This window comes from Nicotiana tabacum, chromosome 17 (genome assembly GCF_000715075.1).
Source record: "Nicotiana tabacum cultivar K326 chromosome 17, ASM71507v2, whole genome shotgun sequence".
Classification (NCBI taxonomy): Eukaryota; Viridiplantae; Streptophyta; class Magnoliopsida; order Solanales; family Solanaceae; genus Nicotiana; species Nicotiana tabacum.
The window spans coordinates 122872923-122896964 of NC_134096.1; the positions used below are offsets into that span (position 1 = coordinate 122872923).

The 24042-nt window shown below is 36.8% G+C and overlaps 1 protein-coding gene across 3 annotated transcripts; it reads left to right on the forward strand.

Annotated features, from left to right (window-relative positions):
- Window positions 1-10250: 10250 nt before the first annotated feature.
- Window positions 10251-21393, forward strand: LOC107780394 (putative F-box protein At1g47765). 3 transcript variants are annotated; one of them, XM_075234988.1, is made up of 4 exons: window positions 10251-10276; window positions 15028-15396; window positions 15713-15768; window positions 20066-21393. In XM_075234988.1, the coding sequence occupies exons 2-4, from the start codon at window positions 15150-15152 to the stop codon at window positions 20498-20500; spliced, it is 738 nt and encodes a 245-aa protein (XP_075091089.1). In that variant the 5' UTR covers window positions 10251-10276; window positions 15028-15149; the 3' UTR covers window positions 20501-21393. The 3 variants fall into 3 exon arrangements, 2 of the variants coding, with proteins under 2 accessions (XP_075091089.1, XP_016456412.1); XR_001646809.2 differs by lacking the exon at window positions 10251-10276 and adding an exon at window positions 19816-19883 and having other exon boundaries at window positions 15016-15396; XM_016600926.2 differs by lacking the exon at window positions 10251-10276 and having other exon boundaries at window positions 15017-15396.
- Window positions 21394-24042: the final 2649 nt, after the last annotated feature.

Genomic DNA, 24042 nt, shown 5'->3' on the forward strand with positions numbered 1-24042 from the left:
GTCCTGGCCCGTTTAGCCCGTTTGGCCCGCGGTCCTGGGCCGGTCCCGGGCCTGGACCGGCCCACTTGCCACACTTAGCCACGATTTTTGTCTTCTCAACCTCCACCTTGGCCTCAGCAAGCCCAGTTTCGAGTTCTTCGATCCTCTTGGCTTGGGCTGAACTTTTCTCTTTGGCACCCCGAAGTCGAACTTCGGCTGATGCAATCTGGCCAGGGCAGTTTCTTTCTCTACAGTCAGGCGGTCCATGTTACCCTTCCACCAATCACTATCGGCCTTGATCTGATCGACTTCTCCCCGAATTAACTCGATCATTTCAACCTTTTGCTGCAGTTGAGACAACGAAGTGTTAGCTTCCACAGTTGGGTCAAGTCTTAACTCTATTAAAAGGGTGCTCACCTGCTTATCTAGCTCAACCTCTTCCTCACGAGCCTTGGCCAAATCCGCTTGAAGATCCTTTATAGCCTCATATTTTTGGCCACAAAGAAGCTTCACAGCATTCTTCTCCTCCGAGACCTTTTGGAGCTCGGTTTCACGCTGGCTGAGGTCGGCTCGAAGCTTGACAAAGGCCTACACAAAAGGTAAAAAATTAGCTTGGCAAAGGTACACACAGGTTTGGCGAAAGCCTACACATTAGATTCTTACCCGAGATAAGAGACGATGGGCTTCTTCTTAAAGGATTGAAGCGTCACTAAGATTAGAAGCATCATCGACTCTAGTAAAGCAGTCCCGAAAGGGATCCCCTACACCGGAGCCTCCGCTTATATCGGAGGCCTTCAACTCTCGAGCTTCCCTTAGCGCCTCCTCAGAAAAGGACGGAAGAGGGCGATTGTTTTTCTCCTCACCCTTCGAGGTTTGGGCTTGGGGCCCTAGGACTGCAATACCGCTTTCCTCTTCTTGTCTTCCCCCGGTTTCGGAACAGGGGACTTGTTTCCTTCCTCTCCACTTGAGGGCCTCAAAATGGCATCCTTGGTCGGGCCTGCATGAAAGAAAATTAGTAACAAATGAGGTATAAGAAATGATTCAGAACATAAAAAGAGAGATCCTTACCATGATTCTTGGCCTCCCACCTGCCCTTTGCCAAATCACGCCATGCGCGTTCGACGTAGGTAGAAGTCGAGGCTAACTTCTGAACCCAATCTTCGAGGTCTGGTACCGCATGAGGCATCCAAGGAACAACTGCACATCGAAAGGGGATATTAGGCAAAATCGGAGAAGGTTCGAAGAACAAAATTGAAAAGAATCACTTACGATTGGGGTTCCACTCCTCACGGAACGACATCTTCTCTTCCGGGATAATATCACGGGTCCTCACCCGTACGAAACGGCCCATCCAACCCCGATCCTTGTCCTCATCGATGCTTGAGGTCAAGGCCTTCATTGCCCGACGTTGGAGCCTGATTAGTCCTCGATATATTCGAGGCCGATACAACCGCATGAGGTGACTTAGAGTAAACTCTAGTCCCTCAGCCTTGCTAGAGTAGGAGCGTAATATAATCACTATGCGCCATAGAGAGGGGTGAATTTGGCCAAGGGTGACCTGATACTTTTTGCAATAGTCGATAATCATCGGGTCAAGGGGACCCAATGTGAAGGGGTAAGTGTAAACACTTAGAAACCCCTCCACATAAGCGGTGATACCCTCTTCGGGAGCAGGAATATGCACCTCGACCTTGGGCCCCCAGTTGCAGTCCCTCTTCACAGCCTCGAGATGGCCCTCCGTTATCGAGTACATGTACATCGACACATCCTCACATCGGCCCGGGATCGAGGAAGGATTTTCGATCTTGAAATCGAATTTCAAAATATACGGGCCGGGAACATACTCGTGGGGAAGCGGCTCCACCGGCGCCTTGTCACCGGACGACCGACCAAAGGAGCTAGAAGCTTTCTCCTTCTGCGGTACAGTCTTTGAAGTTTTCACCATTTGAATAAGTGAAGAAGAGCAAATAAAGGTGAAAAGACTGGTGGTTTTAGTACTAACGAAGATGGCTCTACAGGTGGCGAGATGGAGGAGACGAAAAGAATAAGAAAGATTTAGAGGTTTGATTATAGCAAAAGTAGAGTTTGATTCAAAAAAGGAACGAGTATTTATAGGTTCACGGCGACGGTTCGGTGGTGCTAGTGGCCGACCACTAACTGACATGCATTTAATGCCTTGAAAAGATAAACTGACATGACAGCTATCACACACGTCATGATCAAGCTCGATGCAAATGTCAGCTTTTATCTGATTGAGCCATTGAGAAATCATATCGTTTCTCGCCACATCCTTCCCGAGAAACGAGGGGACTATCTGTATACGATCGAAACTTATTTCGGCCTTTCGTACGTCTGATCGAGATCGAAACATAATGGATCAAAGAAAGTCTTTATAATATCAAGAAGGATCCGAAGAAGGTACGGATGAGCTTCGATTTTTGGGGACAGATCAAACACCGAGTTCGAAGTCATTATCGAGCTCGGGTCCAAATCGAACTATGATGAGATGTTATGAGATCGAGCTTAAGGGGCAAAGGCCAACCGATACCGAGCCCGAGTCATTACCAGACCCCGAGTCAGCATCGAGCTCAAGTCCGCATCGAGCTCTAAAAACAACACCGACTAGTACTGAGTCCGATCAAGCTCGAGCTCACAGACATGAGCCGTTGCAACAGCACTAAGGGAGAGAATCTCGGCGGGAATTAGGGAAATCCTTATTTATCATGAATTCCCCACTATGTATTTTTAATTATATTTAAAGTAGGATCCTCCACTATAAAAAAGTTGGCTATATTTCTGTAAATGACAGTGTTTGCTCACATTGTAACTAAAGCACCATACACTCCTATATTGAAGAGTTATTCCTTTTAAGTTTCATAAATTGATTAATCTTGCTTAGTACTCAAAATCATTTTCTTTCTAATCTTGTTTATTTTGTATTCTTTGCAATCAGTATTTGATATTTCTATTTGTCCTTACGATTTGTATTAAATTATACCACATATTTTTAAAACTACGTACAAATTCAACTCTATCTATTTTTCGGATAAACAATATAGATGATTTTACCTCAATTTATTTTGGCAGTTGGGAAAGTTCTGATACCTCTGATTCATACAGAAACTCTTTCTACACTAGCTGTACATTTACATTTTGAAAGAAACAAAAATAGAATCTGTTTGTAGTAAAACTAGGTAACTTCAGTATTAAATGTCATTAACAATAGGGCATTTTTTCTTGGTGCCTAATACCTAGGCTGCAGTAGCCAGTAGCTCATGTAGTCACACCACAAATCACAAGAGTTGTCTTTTTCTTACAGCTTTGAGTATTTGAATGAGAATGACTTCATCACAGGCTCTGTGCATTCTCTATTTTTGTCTTCTACTTCCAAGGCCTGCACTCAGATCTATGGTAAATTTTCATAAACAAAACATACCTTCATTTGGTGAAACGTGTAACTCATGTTTCACTCACTCTTTCTTTTACCCTCAGCATTAAAGTTCTACCCCATAGGGTAAAATCCTCCAGACAGCACTGAACTTCAACATTATAATAAACTCAAATATAATTTTGGTTACCTTTCTTTCTTGCTCGGATATTATTATGCGGCCATATTCAGAGGCGGATTCAGGATTTAAATCCTATGAGTTTATATCTACTATTTTATAATTTTAATAAATTTTTACATACAAATTTTTACTCAGCGTCAAAAGTTATGGGTTCAGTTGAACCCGTAATCAGTACACTATATCCGCCTTTGGCCATATTACCTGTCACCTGATACATAGCAATGGGAGCATCAGATTTGGATGGAAGGACCAAATTTTAGCCACAGTTTTAGACATGTCAAATGGACGAGAAAATTATCAAAATGGTCCTTAATTAATTTATAGGGGTTGACTATTTTGATCATTGATATATACCACTTAACATAAATGGTTGTTAATGTATGTAAAAAGTTGAAATTTTTAACGGTTTCAAAAAAAAAAAAAAATTATCGTCAAACTCTCACAATCTCACGTACTAAACTGAAACTATGGTGCTCGTACTCTTCAAAAATATTGTTGGTTGTGTTGGATATGCCAAATTTAGTATATTTTTGAAGGATTCGACATGAATACAGCAGCACCTTTGGAGAGTCCGGGCAACGTGAAGCGTAGTTTCCATTCTTTATTTTGCTCTCTTCTTTGTCTCTCCCCCCTCCACCCCTCTCCCAAAAGGCCAACCCAGATCATGACAAAAAAAAAGCGCCCGGCAATCCCTATGACTTACAAAGCCAACAACCTATACTATTAATTCTATTACTACTAACTAGATCTTGAGGAAAAAAGCAAAAATTCTGGTTTCATTGCAAGACATTAAAGACACAAGCACATCAAAGAACGGTACATCTGTGATTCCACTAACCAATATATCTTGAAGAAACACTTGCTAAATCATATTGAATTGGTGTGCCAAAACTAGCAACTGTAAACCCGTTACCAAGCCACAATAGACAGAGAGAAGATGAGCTGGGAGAGATACTTCTTATCGAGATCAACAACAACAACAACCAGTCTGGGAGGGTAGTGTGTACGCAGACCTTACCCCTACCCTGGAGTAGAGAGTCTGTTTCTGATAGACCCTCGGTTCCCTCCCTCTCTCCATGAACTCACACATTGCTCTTGGGGTGACTCGAACTCACAAGTTCTTGATTGAAAGTGAAGGGTGCTTACCAGTAGAGCAATTCACTCTTGTCAAGATCAATCTTCGTCAAATAGGAGGAAGCTGGATCATGAATAAAATTTTTAAAAATAAGCATTTGTTTTTAACACCTATAGTCCAATCTTCCTCAATATTCTCCCTTTAGCAGCTACTTTGAAACCATGGTTTCAAATATGTCCAAGAAGAGAGTGAAGTCTCTATCATGGATGCGAAACAGAGCCTTTTCTACTAAAATTCTCATCCATGATTACTCTCGTTTCCATAGAGGAGACGCCATTGCAACCATGTCAGATTGGCAAGAAAGAAAGAGCTGGAGAATTGCCTTATACGTAAGAGAGTACGGAGAAATTGAAATGAAAAGCATACATTGGAAAAGGTTAATTCTTCGACAGATCTATATTTTAAAAATATACATACACGGCTGCAAGATCTTTAGAGGAGAGAAGAGTATTATTACACCTTAAAGAAAGAGCAATAGAAGAGAAGAAAGTCACATTAAAGAAAGAGGAGATCCAATATCACAAATCCTCTTGTTCCTCAAGTCAAGTTTAACATATTTTGTGGTAAAATCGTCAGTTTTAGGGTGTAGGACTAAAAGTGTCAACTTTTATCATACATTAAGGAATATTTTGTTAAAGAGACAAAAATAGTCCAAACCATGAATAATTTTTTTGGTAATTAACAATTTTATTAATCACCCATGAAACATTACAAGAAGCCATAGCTTAGCTTTAAACACAGTTGAAGATAATTTTTGAATGCTCAAATGACTGTTGTCCATATATTACTACTACACTAACCAAATTTACTAAGACCATTCCAAATTACAAGTAAAGAAACTATATCTCATCGAACAATCACCGGAACATCCACTGTCACGAATGAATTTCACCTATAGGTCATGATGACGCCCAACACTACGGCTAGGCAAGCCAACTTAATAAATCATACATTCATTGACAAAATTTAAAATCAAGAGAAATAATAAAACCCAAATTCTATCAATGTGTGTGCCAAGACCTGGTGTCACAAGTGTATGAGCATCTAGTAGATTATACGAAACCTCAAATACTGTCTGAAATAAAAATAGACAGAATGAAAAATACAAAGAGAGACACTAGTAGCTGCAAAACGGCTCAGAAAGTGCAGCTCACCACTATGCCCCTAGATAACGTGGGTGTAAGACGATAGGTCCCCCACTAGTACTTGCCTCAGGTCCTGCACAAAAATATGTGCAGCAAGTGCAGTATGAGTACGAAAACAACGTGTACCCAATAAGTATCAAGCCTAATCTCGAAGTGGTAGAGACGAGATAGCCGACTTTGACACTCACTATGGGTCAATAATAATAATTGAAATACAACTAGGATATTTAAATCAGCATGATTTACATAATTTAAAATAATTTATTTAATCAACGGAAATAATCAAATTCCTTCAAATGCAACAATTCTCAATATATTAATTAAATTTCTTCAATTCAAATAATTTCTAATTTATCAATTAAATAGCATTTACAGGAATAACAATAAATTCTTTAATAAGCAAGAATAATAGTTCATTAAATTCCAATGATTTTTCAATTTATCAATTAGCTTCGCAAGCTGAAATAAATTATTAAAGTATCGTATGATTATTATTATTATTAAGCATGATTTCTGACGAGGACGTACGACCCGATCCAGAGTATCGTGTACACTGCCGAGGGACGTGCGACGCGATCCATAGATGCATCTATCCTGCCGAGGCGTTCGGCCCGCTCCACGAGAAAGGAAGACATTTTCTTATGTACCTTCGGAATGAGAGTATTTTTATTATAAGATAAATTCGGGAGGAGAATAATTTTTTTTTAGCAATTAATTGATTTAAACAGAAAATCAAGCATATGAGATTTCTATCCTTTAATATCTTTATCTAACAATTCACAATATATTCATATATATCAATTAATATTAATTAATCAAGGAATATAATTTATAAAGTATTTCATGCTTTGAGTCCTAAACTACCCGGACTTTAGCATTTATAGTAGCTACGCACGGACTCTCGTCACCTCGTGCGTACGTAGCCCCCGCAATTAGCAACAATATTCAATTTAATCTCTATGGGGTAATTTTTCCCTCACAAGATTAGACAAGAGACTTACCTCGTCTCAAAGTCCACTTTCCGATTATCGCGTCACGTAAAATTCTCGATTCGATACCGAAAAATCCGAAACTATCAAAAAGTTATATAAAATAATTAATATATATTCAATAATTCGAAATTCATCTATTAAATAAATTACCCTATCCAAAATGATAAAATTCCTAAAATTTACCCCGGGCCCACGTGTCCAAATTCTGGAAATTTTTGGATGGAAACGTTGCCCATAATCTCAAGAACTCAAATATATAATTTCTATCTAATTCCATAACTATTTTCGTGGTTAAAATCTCATTTTTATAAAAATCTAGGTTTTTCACCTAAACGTTTGATTTCTAAGATTTACTAGTTATAATCTAATTATAATCTATGTATTTAACTCAAGAGGTATAGAATTAACTTATCTCCAAGTTGTTAGTTGAAACCCCCCTCTCAAAAGCTCTTAAATCGCCCGAAAATGGAGGAAAAAATGGGCTCATAATGTCTGAGCCCCGACTTTTTAACCATTTTGTCCAACAGGCATTTCCGCACTCGGGACCCCGGGGCCCCGCCCGAACATACCAACAGGTTTGAAATCGTAAAACGGACTCGCTCGAACTCTCGGAACTCGTAAAACGACATCAAATCTAATAATCATACCCTAAACCAAAATGATTCAAACTTAAGAATTTCAAGTTCTTCAATTTACTTCCAATGCGCCGAAATATACTTAAACTACTCGGAATGACACAAAAATTTGTGTGCAAGTCTTAAATCACTATACGGAACTATTCCCAAACTCGAAATTCCAAACGGACTTCAATTACTCAAAATCCTACTCCAAACCAAAATTAAAGAATTTTAAACTTTTAAATAGTTGATTTTTACTATTAAGCGTCAAAACGCTCCCTGGTTATCTAAAACCCGTTTCGGACATACGCCCAAGTCCAAAATCATCATACGAACCAATTGGAACTGTCAAATCCCGATTCCGGGGTCATTTTCTCAAAATGTTGATCGAAGTCAAACTTGTCCATTTAAAGCTAACTTAAGGAACCCAGTGTTCCGGTTTCAGCCCAAACACTTCCAAATCGCAAACCAACCATCCCCGCAAGTCATAAATCATTAAAAGCACATACGAAAAGTTTTATTTTAGGGAACAGGATTCTAAAAGTTAAAATAACCGATTGGGTCATTTTATTCTCCACCTCTTAAACAAACGTTCGTCCTCGAACGGGTTTAGAATTATACTTGGAGTGCTGAATAAGTGTGGATATCTGCTCCACATGTCTTCTTCGTCCTCCCAAGTCACTTCCTCGACTGGTTGGCCCCTCCACTAGACCTTTACTACTGAAATCCTCTTGGACCGCAACTGGCAAACTTGTTTATCAACAATGGCAAATGGCTCTTCTGCATAACCCAAACTCTAATCTAGCTGAACTGTGTTAAAGTCCAACATATGTGATAGGTCAGCATGATACTTCCGGAGCATATATACATGAAAAATCGGATGAACTCCCGATAGACTGGGAGGCAATGCAAGTTCATAAGCAACCTCCCCAACTCGTCTCAACACCTCAAATGGCCCTATAAACCTTGGGTTCAACTTGCCCTTCTTCCCGAATCTCATAATTCCCTTCATCGGCGAAACCTTCAAGAGAACTTTTTCACCTACCATAAAGGATAAATCACACGCTTTCTGATCCGCGTAACTCTTCTGTCTCGACTGTGCTGTACGAAGTCGCTCCTGAATCAACTTCACCTTTTCCAAGGCATCATTTACCAAATCAGTACCATATAACTTAGCCTCACCGGGCTCAAACCATCCGATAGGTGAACGGCATCGACGACCATATAAAGCCTCAAATGGAGCCATCTCGATGCTGGATTGGTAATTGTTATTATAAGCAAACTCGGCCAAAGACAGGAAACGATCCCACTGACCTCCAAAGTCAATCACACATGCCCTGAGCATATCCTCCAAAATTTGAACTGTCCGCTCTGACCGCCCATCGGTCTGCGGATAAAAGGGTGTGCTGAGCTCTACACGGGTCCCTAATTCACTATGTACTACTCTCCAGAAATGTGACTCGGGCCGGTGCTATCCCCCGGCCTCTGCCTCTAGCAACAGAGGGAGCAGCTCCTCCCGGGTCCGGAACATCTGCCGTGCGTGTTCTCACCATCTGTGAGGGAGTAAGAGAAGAAACTTAGTACACCATCAACTGCACGATAGGAGATGAATAAAGAGTAGTTTCCTAACACCCAATAACCTCTCGAAGATAAGTACGGACGTCTCCGCTCCGATCCGCAAGACTCTATTGGGCCTACCTATAACTTGTGAGACCTACGTGAACCTAGTGCTCTGATACCATGTTGTCACAACCCAATTTTATGTTAGACTGTGATGGCGCCCAGCGCCATCGCCAGGCAAGCCAACAGTGAGCAAACTATGTGATTTCTTCTTTTTAAAAGATTTTTTTCCCCAAGTAATCAAACTTTCTTTAAATTTACGAGATTCAAGAAGTAATAGATTTAAAAATAAATAACACGAAAGCTAATATGTGCAATCATGACCATGAAATGAAACCAAAACCAAGAGTCTACTAGTATGTGTGCCAAGACCTGGTATCACAAGAGTATGGGCTAGTAGTAGAATATACAAAAGATTTACTACTCTACCGTCTGAAATACAATAGACAGAACAATAACAACAGAAAGACTTTGGCTGCTGCGGAACGGTTCGGAAGGGAAGCTCACCATGTAGTCTCGTACCAGGAGTCAAGCGTGTGCGCTGGACTGATATCCAGATGCACCTGCCTCAGATCCTGCGCATCAAGTGCAGAAGTATAGCGTGAGTACATAAACAACGTGTACCCAGTAAGTATCTAATCTAACCTCGAAGAAGTAGTGACGAGGGGTCGACTTCGACACTTACTGTGGGCCAACAATATAAAAATATAAATTTCTAATTAAACATGATACATAAAAATGATAATAGAACTCCGAGCAGAAAGCAAATAAACAATTCCTTTTATCGCGAGTAGGAACCAAGTCATTTCCCTCATCTAACCATTTCACCTCTCAACCCCATGAAACAATATTAAATATATATGAGGGGCTTCCAATATCTTTACGCACGAATTATGTCGTGGACGTACGACCCGATCCAAATATACATATACATATACTGTGCATTGTCGAGGGTCGAACGACACGAACCATAGATGCATCTATTAACCTGCCGAGGCGAACAACACGCTCTAATGAGAGTAGTAGAAATTTATCCCGCTTGCGGAATATACTTGCGACGCGGTTGAACATAGATTTTCTCAATTATCATAATATCTCTCAATTCTTTTCGAAATAAAAAATTCAACTAGAAGCTTCTAAAGTATTGAAATCCTTAACCTCAGCTTTATACTAGACAATTAATAAGCATAAACAAGCAGTGGTATCAACAAAGTATATTGTGAACCTAAATCTACCCGGACATAAGTATGAATAGTAGCTACGCATGGACTCTCCTCACCTCGTGCGTACGTAGCCCCCATTCCCACAAACAGAAGTGCATATTAATTAAGTTCACCTATGGGGTTAATTCCCTCTTATAAGGTTAGAAAAGAGACTTCCCTCGCCTCAAAGCCTACTTTCCGGTCCAAGATTATGCTCAAACCCTCGATTTGGTGCCGAACAATCCAAAGCTAATCAAATAGTATATAAACTAGTCAATACATTCTCAAAAGTTCGTATTCCAACTATTAAAGAGGTTACCCAACCCTGAATGTAAGATTCCTAAAATTCACCCCCGGCCCCACGTGCCTGGATTCCGAAAATATTTGAAGAAAGTTGTTACCCATAATTTCACGAACTCAAATATATAATTTTTACTACATTCCATAACTAATTTCGTGGTCAAATCTCTTTTTTATCCAAAACCTAGGTTTTCATCTAAACCCTTGATTTTATCAAATTTTTATATGTTAATTTACCCATAATCTATGTATTTAACTCATGTTGTGTAGAAATTACTTACCTCAAAATGCTAGGTGAAAACCCACATTTCAAGAGCTCCAAAATCGCCCAAGAGATGAAAGAAAATGAGCTAAATGGCCTAAGTCCCGCATTTAATAAGGCTGTATACAAGTCACAGATGTCGCATTTGCGACACCTGGTTCGCAAATGCGAAGGTCGCAAATGCGAACCTGGGCTCCCACTGCCAAGGTCGCAAATGCGACCAAGGGGTCGCAAATGCGAACACTGCCGAGGTCGCAAATGCGACCAAAGTGTCGCAAATTCTAACACTGCCCAGCTCAGGCTTCTTCGCAATTGTGAAGCCTTCCTCGCAAATGCGAACAAATTCTCGCATTTGCGAGACCTGCAACAGCTTCCAAGAAACACCAGAAAAACTGAAGTTTTTCTCATCCTCCCGAACGCCCGAAACTCACCCGAGTCCTCGGGGCTCCACACTAAACACCCACACAAGTTTAACAACATCATACAAACTCACTCGAGTGATCGAAATACTGAAATAACATCAAAAATCATGAATCGGACGCTAAAACGCATGGATTAACTCATGAACTCAAAAACTTCTAAAAATACTTTCGCACGTTCGATTCCTATCAAATCAACTCGGAATGACGCCAAATTTTGCGTGCAAGTTTTAAATCACCATACGAAACTATTCCCGATCTCGAAATTCCATTTGGACCTCGATATCACCAAAACCTTTTCCAAACCATATTTAAAGAACTTCAAAAGCCTTCAAGGAATCAATTTCACTATTTGGCGCCTAAACGCTCCCGGGTCATCCAAAACCCGATCCGAACATACACTCAAGTCCGAAATCATCATACGAACCTATTGGAACCTTCAAATCCCGATTTCGAGGTCGTTTGCTAAAAATATTGACCGAAGTCAAACTTAGCCATTTTGCCAACCTTTAGGAACCAAATGCTCCAATTTCAATCCGAACCCTTCCAAATCCCAAACTAACTATCCCCGCAAGTCATAAAACAGTAAAAACACATACGAGGAGTCTTATTTAGAGGAATGGGGTTCTAGAAAGCAAATCGACCGATCGGGTCGTTATACCTAAATATAATAACAACAAAAAAAAAACTCGTAAAGCTAATATAAAATAAGTATTCGTGAACTGCTCGGAATTCACACCATAAATCTAAATAGAGTTTGTACAAAGGAATCCAATTAATAACATGATTTTTTTAGATCAAAGTCCTAAGTTTAGGAAAATAATTAAGTAATTATTCCTAAATATTAGAATATTAATTAAATGACTATTCCTACAATTTAGAAAAATAACTTAAATTACTATCTTGTCCAACGTGAAAGCTAGTTTTAAAGGGTAAAAAAGACGAATGACATTTTGCTAAAGGCTTTCGTGCTTTTAATATAGTACTAGACTCTATACTCGTGCGTTGCACGAATATTTTACGTCAAGTATCACATAATTTGTGCAAAAGATAGTTAAGCATTAGTAACACTTGTTAGAGTAATAAAGTGGATATTAACTAATGTATATAATAAATTAGCATTTTTAGTAAACTAATATTTGAATTCAAAATGTAAATGGTCACTGCTTGTCCCTCCAAAAATAAGTTACATGCAACCTGTAATTATTTGAAATTTTTTATCCTGTTTGTTCTTAATTTTTAAAAAGTGTGATACAACTAGTTTGTCTTCCCTCATATACTTTTTTGTTAATTAATTTTGGAGAAATTATTTTTTTTCTTAAAAGAGTTCCTTAATCCGGGCACCGTCGTATACGGTATATCTGATTATTCCGGCACCTTTGAGCTTTATCACCATCGTCCGTGCATTCACAATTTTAGGAACTATGTTTTGCCACTCCCATATATCCATTTTAAAGTTTTCTGGCAATGTCTTCTCTCCTTTCAAAAAATTAAATTTCCACTCTAATTCGTTCTGTTCATTCTTCCATAAGAGTTCAAACAAAAAGAAATTCCCGACTTATTGCATTCACCATAGGACCAATTATTACTTTGAAGTGGTCTTGCACTATTTCTTATGCCCGTTGCTTTTAGACCTTATTTCTTAAAGCTCCCGATTTTGCATTAGAAATTTGGTAAAATAACCTATTTACCCTCAAGAGCCATAAAAAAAAGTCATATAGAAGCTTTCGTAAGTATACATAAAGTTCAGCATAATCAAAGAAGAATTTAATGGATACATAATAAGAAACAACTGCACAATATATTAATATCTACTGATCATCAAATTTTTATATCCTTTTTACACGAACTGTTTAGTTCTATGATTATGTAGGAGAAATTGATTTGTCCGATGAGCTCAAACATAGTTGACGATATGAAATTTTCAAAGCTTGAATGCTATTGAAATAGATACGTAGAATAATGTTTGAGAGAGAACTCATACAACGAAGAAAAATTAAATCTAGCCATAGGAACGATTTATTTAAAGTAACATATATAGGTTGTACAAAGTCGCCTTATTCTTGTGAAATATGTTTATCAAAGTGCTTGTTTCCATGTACGAGACGTAAGTCGGATACATAACATGAATCTTTAAGTTAGAGTCCTTTACAAATTTGACATATGATTGTTGCTTTAACAGAGTTTGAGTTGATTTAGAGTCCTAATTATTAGATGAAGTGCTTAAGATTACTATTTTATCCTGTATGGAATTATTCTTTTGAAGATAAAATTTAATTTTGGAAGGATATAAAAGTTCATCAATATTTGAGAAATTTTTTCGTCATTCAACACTTAACGTAAATTATTTGTGCTTTAATAATAATATAGATAGATAGATAGATATAGATTAAATGTTGATATTTTCCAAACAAAAAGAGAAAATGGAAGGAGAAAATGAAGAAGCAAGAAAAACAACAATAATTAAAGTGGAAAAAACCTCATATGATAAACTGAGGGTCATTTGGTATGAGGTATAAAGAAGGTATAGTGCTGGTATAAAAATTTAATACCAACTTTATACTTTGTTTGCTTAGCAAACTTGGTATAAGTTATTCCGGGATTAAAATTAATACCGGAATAATTTATACCTTATAGATGGTGGGGTAATTAGTGTCGGGATAACTTATACCTTCTTCTTATAAATTATGCAATTGTCATTTTTAATACAACATATCAAACAGTGGATAAAAAATAATACCAGAATAACTAATCTCAACATAACTTATCCCAACATAACGTATCCCGGCATAAGCCGTATTCAAACCAAACGACCCCTTAAAGTGTCGTCCCGTCGAAGGGTTGAAGCTTATGAAATTTAATTATTTACGAATTAATAATTGACAGTTAAATAGCCCCAAATTGGCATGTTAAAAAGATGATTCAATTTGATGAAAGTCACTTGGTTGACCACTTTTTAAGTCGGCTATTAGAGTTTAGCCATATTTTAAATTGAATTGGTAAAGTAGTCATTAAGCCAGTTAAATTAACGATTTCATCCCCAACTAAAGTACGGAACACAACCCCATCGATCGTCATTGGAGTTCGAAACTTTGTGGAATCCCTAGTAAAATAAGCTAGAATTCATAGATTTGTTGAATTTTCAAATCCATGGACAATTCCTAATTTTTGAATATTTACTGGTGCAAAATTTAGGAGCGATTCCTGATTTTTGAATTCATATTATATTTCAGCAAATTTAAATCTTTGCTAGTGCAAAATTTAAAATCCAAGATAAATTACTGGTTTTTAAACTTTTACTAGTGCAAAATCCATGAACGATTTATGATATTTTTGATTTCATAATATAATTTAGTAATTTTTAATCTTTAAATATAAAATTAAGGATATATTACTGATTTTTAAATCTTTATTAGTATAAAATCTAGGAAAATCAAGGAATGATTCATGGTTTTTGAATCTTCAGTTCATTCAAACTTCGAGAACAATTCCTGAATTTTGTACTTATAAATATTCAAAATCTAGTAGTCGTTCTTGGAGTTCTTCCGTGTTTTAGATATGGTTATTTTTGTTCAAATTCGTAGTTTTACATTACTGAGTGGCTACTTTGCCAAAACTAATTTAAAATATGGCTAAATTGTAATAGCCGGCCCAAAAATGATTCTCACGTCAATTCGAGTTGCAACCCAAATTGATCCGGTAAGAAAACATAACTGACCCAACCCGTTAAGATCCGGTTGAGGTGGACGGGTTATACAAATATGGGTCAGATTTGACACCACCGCAGGCGTAAATGGAAACAACAATAGAAATCCTAGGAATTCCAATAAAAATCAATAGAGAAGAGGAGCTTCACAAAAGGCGAATCTTTTGAATCAATCAAAGCAAGAGAGAAGAGAAGCTCCAAAGATGAGACGGAAGTCAAATCGCCAAGACAAGAAGAAAATATCAGTAACTTCCGATCGCCATGGAGAAGCAAATAGAGAAGAAGCGACACAAAGGGCAAGTCTTTTCGAGCAAAGCAATAGAGAAGCGACGCAAAAGGCAAATCTTTTCAATCAAATTAGCATTAGAGACGCGACACAAAAGCTTTGTCTTTTCAGATGCCAACAGAAGAAGAAGAAGAAATCAGTACCTCCCAATCAAATTCGCAAAGGTATTTGCTAGTTTCTTTCTGCTGTTTCTCTCTGTATTTTCTGCTTTTTTCGATAGTATGTGTGTGGATGTGGGTTTATTTTGCATCTCGACTAAGTCTATCCTAACTTTGCCCGCCAAGGTTTATGGGATGTGAAAGGAACTAATTTGTTTTTTGGTTTCCCACTCGTTTCCAACATATACCTGCATTGAGCCCTGGACTAATCAGGATTCTCACCGGGGAAAGAAGTAATTTCCCCCCATCCATTGCACCCTTGGTGCTATTCTGCTTGTGTTTTATCGTCTATATGGGATCTAACAACAATTTGTAATTGCAGGGAAGAGAGTTGTGAATCAGTCGAAGTATACAAAGCTGATGGATATTGACGATCAGGTGAGTTCTTTCATCCCATGCCATCTGATCAGGCTGTTGGAATTTAGGTGTGTTTACTATGGCTAAAAAGTCCCCTTTTTCGCGTAAAATATATGTGTTTAATTAACTTATGTTGTTAAAGTGTTTTAGACCCAGTGGGAAAATTTGGATGAACATGGTCTGCGGTGTTTGGTGATAAATACAATGGTAAATAAGAGGAGTAGGAAAGAATGGAAAGTGAATTAGAGCCCGTGTTGCTTAGCTGAATTTAAGCAGTTTTGAAGCACCAAATGCTGAAAACACTTTTTAAGTGTTGGAGCTGAAAATAAGTTGTTGGTGTGTTTGGTAAAAAGTGCTTACTTTTGCTGTTAAAATGATTGAAATATCTTAACAATGTAAAGGAGCTAATTATTACAAGTTTTTAATTCTAAACTGATAAAAATAAAATTAATTTGTTTGTCAATCCACTTTTAGTTCTAAATTGATTTAATAAGGTAATTTTAATAACTATAAATTATTTATTTGAATAAGATATAAAAATTGACGTTACATCTAATACATTGATTTATGTACCAGTCTACTTTTGCTATCCAGTGGCATGGAAAAAGAAAAAGGAATCTGGTCTTGGTATAGAGATGCATAATCTGGGGAGTGGTAATGGGGTTGGAGCTAACAACATTACAAAAAATTATGATCAACGGACTTTTAGCTTCTAATTAATGTGCATAAAAGAAGAAAACTGGGGATGATTATTAAGAAATAGGTGAGAAAAAGAAAGCCATAAAAAAGAAAAAGAACAGAAAAAAATTCCAAAGCTTGTGAATGTGGTACACAAAATAAGAAAGAGAAAAATATAACATACACCTAATGAGCTAAGGCAAAGATGAACATGATGGCAGTTGGCAGAGATGGAAAAGAAATGAGTAGAGTTAGGGGCTTAGGGCTGTTTGTTGTAAAGGTATTATGGAAATTATAAATGTAAGGGGTAATAAAGTAAATTAATCTGTCAAACTCAAATAGCTTTTAAGTTGAAAAAAATATGATGGGGTTACCCAACTTAAGGCTTTTGTCTTGTTTTGGCTTAAAAGCTGCTTTTTTAAACTTGCCAAAAAAGTGTTTTTAAGCCAGTTTGACCAGCTCTTAGGTCCATCCAAACACCCGCTTAGGCCCATTGAGGACTATAGTTGTTTCTCCCCTCTGTTGTGTAAAATATTTTCCAAGGTTATGATTAACATTGTCAACCAAATCATTAAAGAAAACATTTTTCAAGAAAAATATTGTGGTTAGCAAACAACGCAACTTCGGTATATTCTTTCTCATACTCATGCTGAAAACTGTTAGAAAAGAGCCTCATTGGTTTTCCTGAGCTGAATTAGTTTGTAGTATGATTTTGTGATTGAATGAGCTATGGCCTGCAAAATGTATGAAGAAGTGAGGGAGTATGCTCTCTGACATTAAGCCACCTTACCATTAAGGCATTAACTTTGCATTAATTTGAGAAATTACCAAGGCAGCTGAAATCTAAAAATCGTGAAACTCCTCAGAAATTTTGTGGGAAATTGAGAAACAGATAGGATCATTGTTTTAGATATCCTGAATTTCCTAGGTCATACTAGTTTTGACAGCACATAGTGTATGATCTTATAAGATTCTAAAGTTTAACTAATTTTCCCTCCACTTCTCCCTTTTGTCCTAGCCTTATAATTTCGAATATCTCTTATGTTGGGGATATAGTGCCTTGAGCTAGGATAGATGATTCTACTTCTTGGTGGAAATTTTAATATATGAAAGTGAATATCCTAGGACATCATGAAATTACCAAAAATTGGAGAAGGGGAATTGAAAAGAAGGGTTTATTTGGTTAAGGCACAGGGTTGAGGTCAGTAAGATTAGCTTCTTTGCGAGGGAAGACACTAATTGATTAACATAGATGACGTTGGTGGAGAATTACGGTGAATGATGATCATCTTGTCAATATTATCTGATTTTTGACTTTATTATTCTTGTGGACTGGTACGCTTCATTCTCATTTTAGGTTAGTCAACTCTTGTTCTTGAAACATGGTTTTTAGTTTGTCTTTTGGTTTAATCAAGTTTAGAGCTGTGGTTGAAGCTTATCTCCTTCACCAAATGTTATTGGATATTTTTTGATAAGGTAAAAGTTTATTAATAAGGTACCAAGATGGTAAAAAATAGTACAAGAGGTAGCCCAGATAACAACATATCTCATACTATCCTCTCCCTCCTAACATTTCCAAAAAGTCAATACACTGATTCTGATTTGCTAAATTACCATAATTACACCAAAGGTACAGATTATGAAGATATTGAGATTGCCAAGCTTCTATAAGACCCCTTACTGTTTGAGGCATCACCCAAGAAATGCCACAAATGCCGAAAAATAGATCCCAGCATTGCCTATATACTTTGCAACGGAGGAGAAGGTATTTACTGATTCCTGTTCTTCTTCAAACAAGTAACATCTATTACACAACCGGAAACCTCTTTTCTGCAAGTTATCCCGAATCAAACAAGCCTCCCAAATAGCTATCCATCCAATGCATGCTACCTTAACTGGAGCTTTGGTTTTCAAAATCATCTTCCAAGGCCTATTAGCATCTCTGTGATTTGACTTCTTTATGATCATGCTATAACAACTTTTCACTGAATAAGTTTTATTCCAGCTGATAATCCAGGACAGAGTATCCACCTTCCTCTGATCAATTGAAACAGATTCAATTTGTTGGAGTAGGTGACACAAATCCTCAAGTTCTCGGTCATCCAAATTTCTTCGAATAATAATTTTCCATCCTGTACCTGAGTGGAAATCAGCAATGGATCCAGCCTTATTGACAGAATAGTTGAACAAATTAGGGAACTTCATTTTCAGGCATACATCCCCTATCCATTGGTCTGTCCAAAATTTAATTTTCTGACCATTCTCAACTCACAACTTAATATATTCTAATAACTCTCCCCATAATCTACTTATGTATTTCCACATACCCCCTCTTGCATTTAAGTGTAAGGAGAGAGGTCTCCACCCTTCCTTATTACCATAAATAGCATTGATCAGGCTCTTCCAAACTTCATTAACTTCCAGCATGTAGCTCCATAGCCACTTGAAAAGTAGGCTTTTATCGTGCATTTTCAAATTCCTTGAAAAGTAAGACATGATTAACACAATATATCATTTTAGAACTTGCAATGTTTTACTAATTTTTTAATTATAACGCAAGCACATCTTTTGAATAATATTTATTGTTATTTTTAAAAATAAGGGATACGTGCAACAATGTATCCTTATATTCAAAACAAGAGCTAAGACTAGTTACAGTTAAAAGACAAAAATGGTCAAAAACTTGACTTCTCAATGTTCAAAACAGAGCTAAAAGTTAGTTTTTTTTCAAACTACTATTACTAAAATTTTCAAAGTCGCTGGTCGTCAATGTCATCTGCTGGTGCTTCTCCCCGTTTCTTTCTTTTTCAAAAGGCTTCTCTGGTGTTTCTTCTACAATCTCTTTTGGTATGACTGCTGACTTGGTGCTGCTTAATGGTCCAGTCACTGGAGTTCACTGGAACTTTAGAGCACATCCGTCTCTTGCTCTGTTGCTCACTTGTTGCCACTACCAAGTACCAAGTAATTTATTCCACTAGAAATCTTCAATTGTTCTATTTGTTAGCAAATAGTAGAGGGAAGGAATCAAGAAATTTTCGGGTCCATCTTTTCTTAACTCCTGAAATAATTTTCTAGTTCTTAATTGAATGAACGAATGAGTTTCTAAAGAAAGTTGAACGATCACTAAAGGAATAAAATAAATTAAAAAAGGAAGTATTTATTTGTCTTTTTTTAGAGAACAACAAACTTAGTCATGCATTGAATGCCAAACTCCTACTTTGGTTTCTTTTAGGATGTGGATTAAAGAAGTAATCACCGTAGGAATCAAATGTTATTTCTACTAGGGCAAGAGATTCTTTTTGTCCTTGGACTATGTTATAAATAATAGTATACTTTCTAATAAAACACAATCACTAGATCAATGCAAAACTCTAATGTGAAAATCCATAGGTATTCTTTCTTTGAAACAACAAAAGTAGCAGTCGTTGGCCTTGGCTGGTCTTCTCTACCAAATCAAGGTAAGCCGTACATGCCATACTTGAAGATTTGTTCTCCAACTGTTGTAGTTTCTTTTTAATATTTGATCTTGAATTTTGTATATATATATTTTATATATATATAAAATATGTTAGTATGTGCGCCTGAGAATTTAACGTCTTCAACTTGTGAACTACTAAAGCTCTTTCGTTGTCTTATCTAGGACATGGAAATTCACTTCCAAGAGGAAATCATTATGGACATTCTTAGCAAGTTACCTGTGCAGTCTCTTCTTCGATTCAAATGTGTTTCACGATTTTGGAAGAAATTAATTTCTGAGCCTTACTTTATGATGAAGCATCTCAATCATGCCAAGAATAACCAAAATTCTCAAAAATTTCTTGTTTGCCAACTATGCCCTAAGGATGGTATGATTTCCTTTTACTGTTCTTCTTTATCGTCAGTTCAACCGGTCGAGGACGTCCAAAGACTTGATTGTCCTTCAGACTTTAAACCATGGCGATGCGGAATCTTTTGTTGTTTCGATGGCTTGTCTCTTATTGGGGTTCATGATTATCCTGACATAGATCTCATATGTTTGCTATGGAACCCCTCCACAAGAGAATCAATAGTACTTCCCATGCAGAATGTCCAGTGAAGGGAAATCATGCTTACGGAATGGGATATGACTCAACTAGTGATGATTATAAGATCCTTAAGATTGACGTTGACATTGATGATGGTCGCAAAGTATCTAGTGAAATTCTCGCGCTGAAAAATGTCTCCCGGAGAAAAATTGATAGACATCCTAGCGACATTTGCTATGTGTTGTCTGGTGGGAACTCTTTGGCATTTGTACATGGAGCATTTCATTGGCTGGGTTTTTCACAAAATTATTCAATGGTTTCATTTAGTATTTCAAATGAGGTGTACAAAGAGATACAATTGCCGGAGCAAATTTGTTTGGGATCGATGTACAACAAGTTTGACGTTTCAGTATTGGAAGGAATGCTTTGTGTTTATTCTACTTCTATTCGGAAGCAGAGCACCTTTTCGTTTTGGCTAATGAAAGACTATGGTGTCAAAGAATCTTGGACTAAATTATTTACTATACGAGATACCGAGATTTATTTAGCCATACCAAAATATAGGTTTGCCGATGGTGAAGTGTTGCTTCGCTGCATACACGCTGAGAGTTGTGGTCCTTTATTTAGGACATCCAAAGGACCATTTGGATTGTGGCCTCAAGGTGATATCTTTCAGGATGGATTCGTTTTTACGGAAAGCTTGATCTCTCCAAAATTACTTACCTAGTATTTGCTTGTCTGTTTGGGGAGTATTTGCTTATTTATGATCGGGACACTTTTCTCCTTTTTCAGAAATCATGTTACATCTTGTTATTCTTATAAGTTTATGTATTGCTAGCTAAGTTTTGGTACCAAAATGTAGGGTGTCAATGGTTATCTGAAAACGGATCAAACCGTTCGACCTGATTGTTAGGTTTTTCCAATGAAATTGTAGGTTTTAATATAAATTCATAATTGTACCAAACTATTAGGGTAAGTTTTTTTTTTTTTTGGGAAAAAGAATACTTGAAAGAAAAATCGAGCTGAATCGAATAAACATATATGTATTAAAAAATAATGAAGCGTTACATTTTTTTTTTACCTTTACAGTTTTTCTTATAAAAAGATTTACATTGGGCTTTTGATGGATTGAGATGGAAACGACGACAGGTAACGTTCAAGTCTACTTTGCCACAACAACAACCCAATATAATTCTACTAGTGGGGTCTGGGGAGGGTAGTGTGTACGCAGATCTTACACCTGCCCTGAGGTAGAGAGGCTGTTTTCAAATAGACCCCCGACATCCTTCCCTCCAGACCTTACACCCCTACCCTGGGATAGAGAGGCTGTTATTCCACTAGTGGGGTTTGGGGAGGATTGTAAGTTTGAGATAAGCATATTAGCTATTCTAGGCTTTTTGTTTGCACCGGATTACACCTTACATCTCTTTTGTAAGCTTTTACTTTAACAACAACAACGGCCGAGTGTAATCCCACTAGTGGGGTCTGGGGAGGGTAATGTGTACGCAGACCTTACACCCGTACCCTGGGGTAGAGATGTTGCTTCCGATAGACCCTCGGTTCCCTCCTTCCAAGAACTCCCCACCTTGTTTTTGGGGTGACTCGAACTCATAATCTTTTGGTTGGAAGTGGGTACTCACCACTATAACAACCCACTCTACTTTGCTACAGCTGAAACAAAATTGGTTCTATGTTCAATAGCAAGTCACAAAGGTAGGTTTTCTCCTTTCTTTTTTAGGTTCCCTTCTATATCTTTGTGGTAAAATATCAAGTCTATCTTTTGCAAAATTTTAGTGACGCTACACGTTATTTTTTTTGGACTTTTATCTCATTAACAATAAATTTTTGGTTTGTGAGTCAATCATCGTTCTAAGAAAGAACAATATTTATTAAATTAAAATCTTACTTGAGCATTGCATTTATACAAGTTCTTGTAGTTAAAATTATTCTATAAAAACATACAATACCTTTAGTCTATAATTTATGGGTTCGTTTGACATTTGGTACGGGTATAAGGGATAATTAATCCCGTGATTAAATTTGATATGAGTTTATCCCATGTTTGGTTTTGATAAAATTGTGGTATAACTAATCCCGGGATTAGTTATCCCGAGATTGTAGTATTTTTTTATCCCCATGAGAGGATGAGATAATTAATTCCGGAATAATTAATCATGAAATAACTTGTTTTCCGACCAAACGACCCCTATGCGTTATATTAAGTCATAATTTTACATATCAAATGAGACATTCTAACAACAATGTGACTCTTATGTGATGTTTTAAAAATAAAAGTACCGAATATTAATCCGATCTCACCGATATCGGAAAAAAATTGAGATGGTTGAAAAGCTTTTGAAAAGTCTAGTATAAATTTGTATGGTATAAATTTTTTAAAATAACTTGACGAACGGAACCATTGACACTCCTATCACTCTACCGCAATGTATTTACCAGATGTGTCAATCTGCTTATTTCATGTTCTCAGATAAGCGACCGGAGTTTCTTATTGCTAAGAAAGCCCCTCTTTTTTTACCTATTATTGCTCGTCTAGTTGTTGTATATGTATACTGATTGCTACGATCAATGCAATTTACAAATTATATACTAAAGCTTGTTTTTCCGAATTTTGCACATGCCATACATCTGATATTTCTTAATTGCCTAAGGATATATATATTGATCAATGTAGAAAATGATTCTGTTTGATCATCTGAAAATTACGGTGAAAGGCCTTTTGATGTTTTGCAAAAGATATTCCTCAAGTAAGCGTGCTTCTCATGAATGTTCAGGATAATGATATTTATGTTATCGATATAGTGACAAGTAATATTCGCCTGGTGAAGTGCGGCAATAGCCATTTTTAAGCTCGCTATTTAAAATATATCAACAATTTATAATATATTTAAAGATTAGCCAATTTACCCCAATTTTAGGACTAAGTATCCTTAATTTGGAAATTCAGGACTTAGCTAGCGTTTGAACATAGATTTGGTTGAAACATGAAAAAATGAGATGAAAAATAATTTTTGAAAGTTAAAATTTTGTTTGGACATGCATTTTGCTTGAAAAGAACAAAACTTCAAACACTTCAAAAACTACTCTAAAGTTGTTTTTGGGATTTCAAGATTTTATTTTCAAAATCTGCCAAAAAATGATTAAAATCTATTAACGAACAAATATTTGAAAACACAATTTGAAAAAAAATTCCCAAATTTTATGGCCAAACGGGTGCGTAGTGTCCTAAATTTTTGAGCTGCTAATTTGTGTTCTGAATTTCTGAACTACTCATTTAAAATTCGGGATATAAGATTCGAATTTCTTGACATAATTTTCGAACTTTAGGACACGATGTCCTGAAATTTAAATTTTGAGGTTTAAACTCTAAGACATCGTGTTCTGAAGTTTGAGCGAAATTGGCTGATTTTTAAATACATTGTAAACGTAAATATATTTTAAACAATATGCTTAAAAGTGGTTACCTGATGTCATTTCCGCAAATATATATAGGGTAATTGTCACGTTTAATACGGTATCATCATCACAATTCACATGGATAAGGAAATCCTTTAATTTTACATTGTCATGATATGTAGAAGATGCAAATGCAACT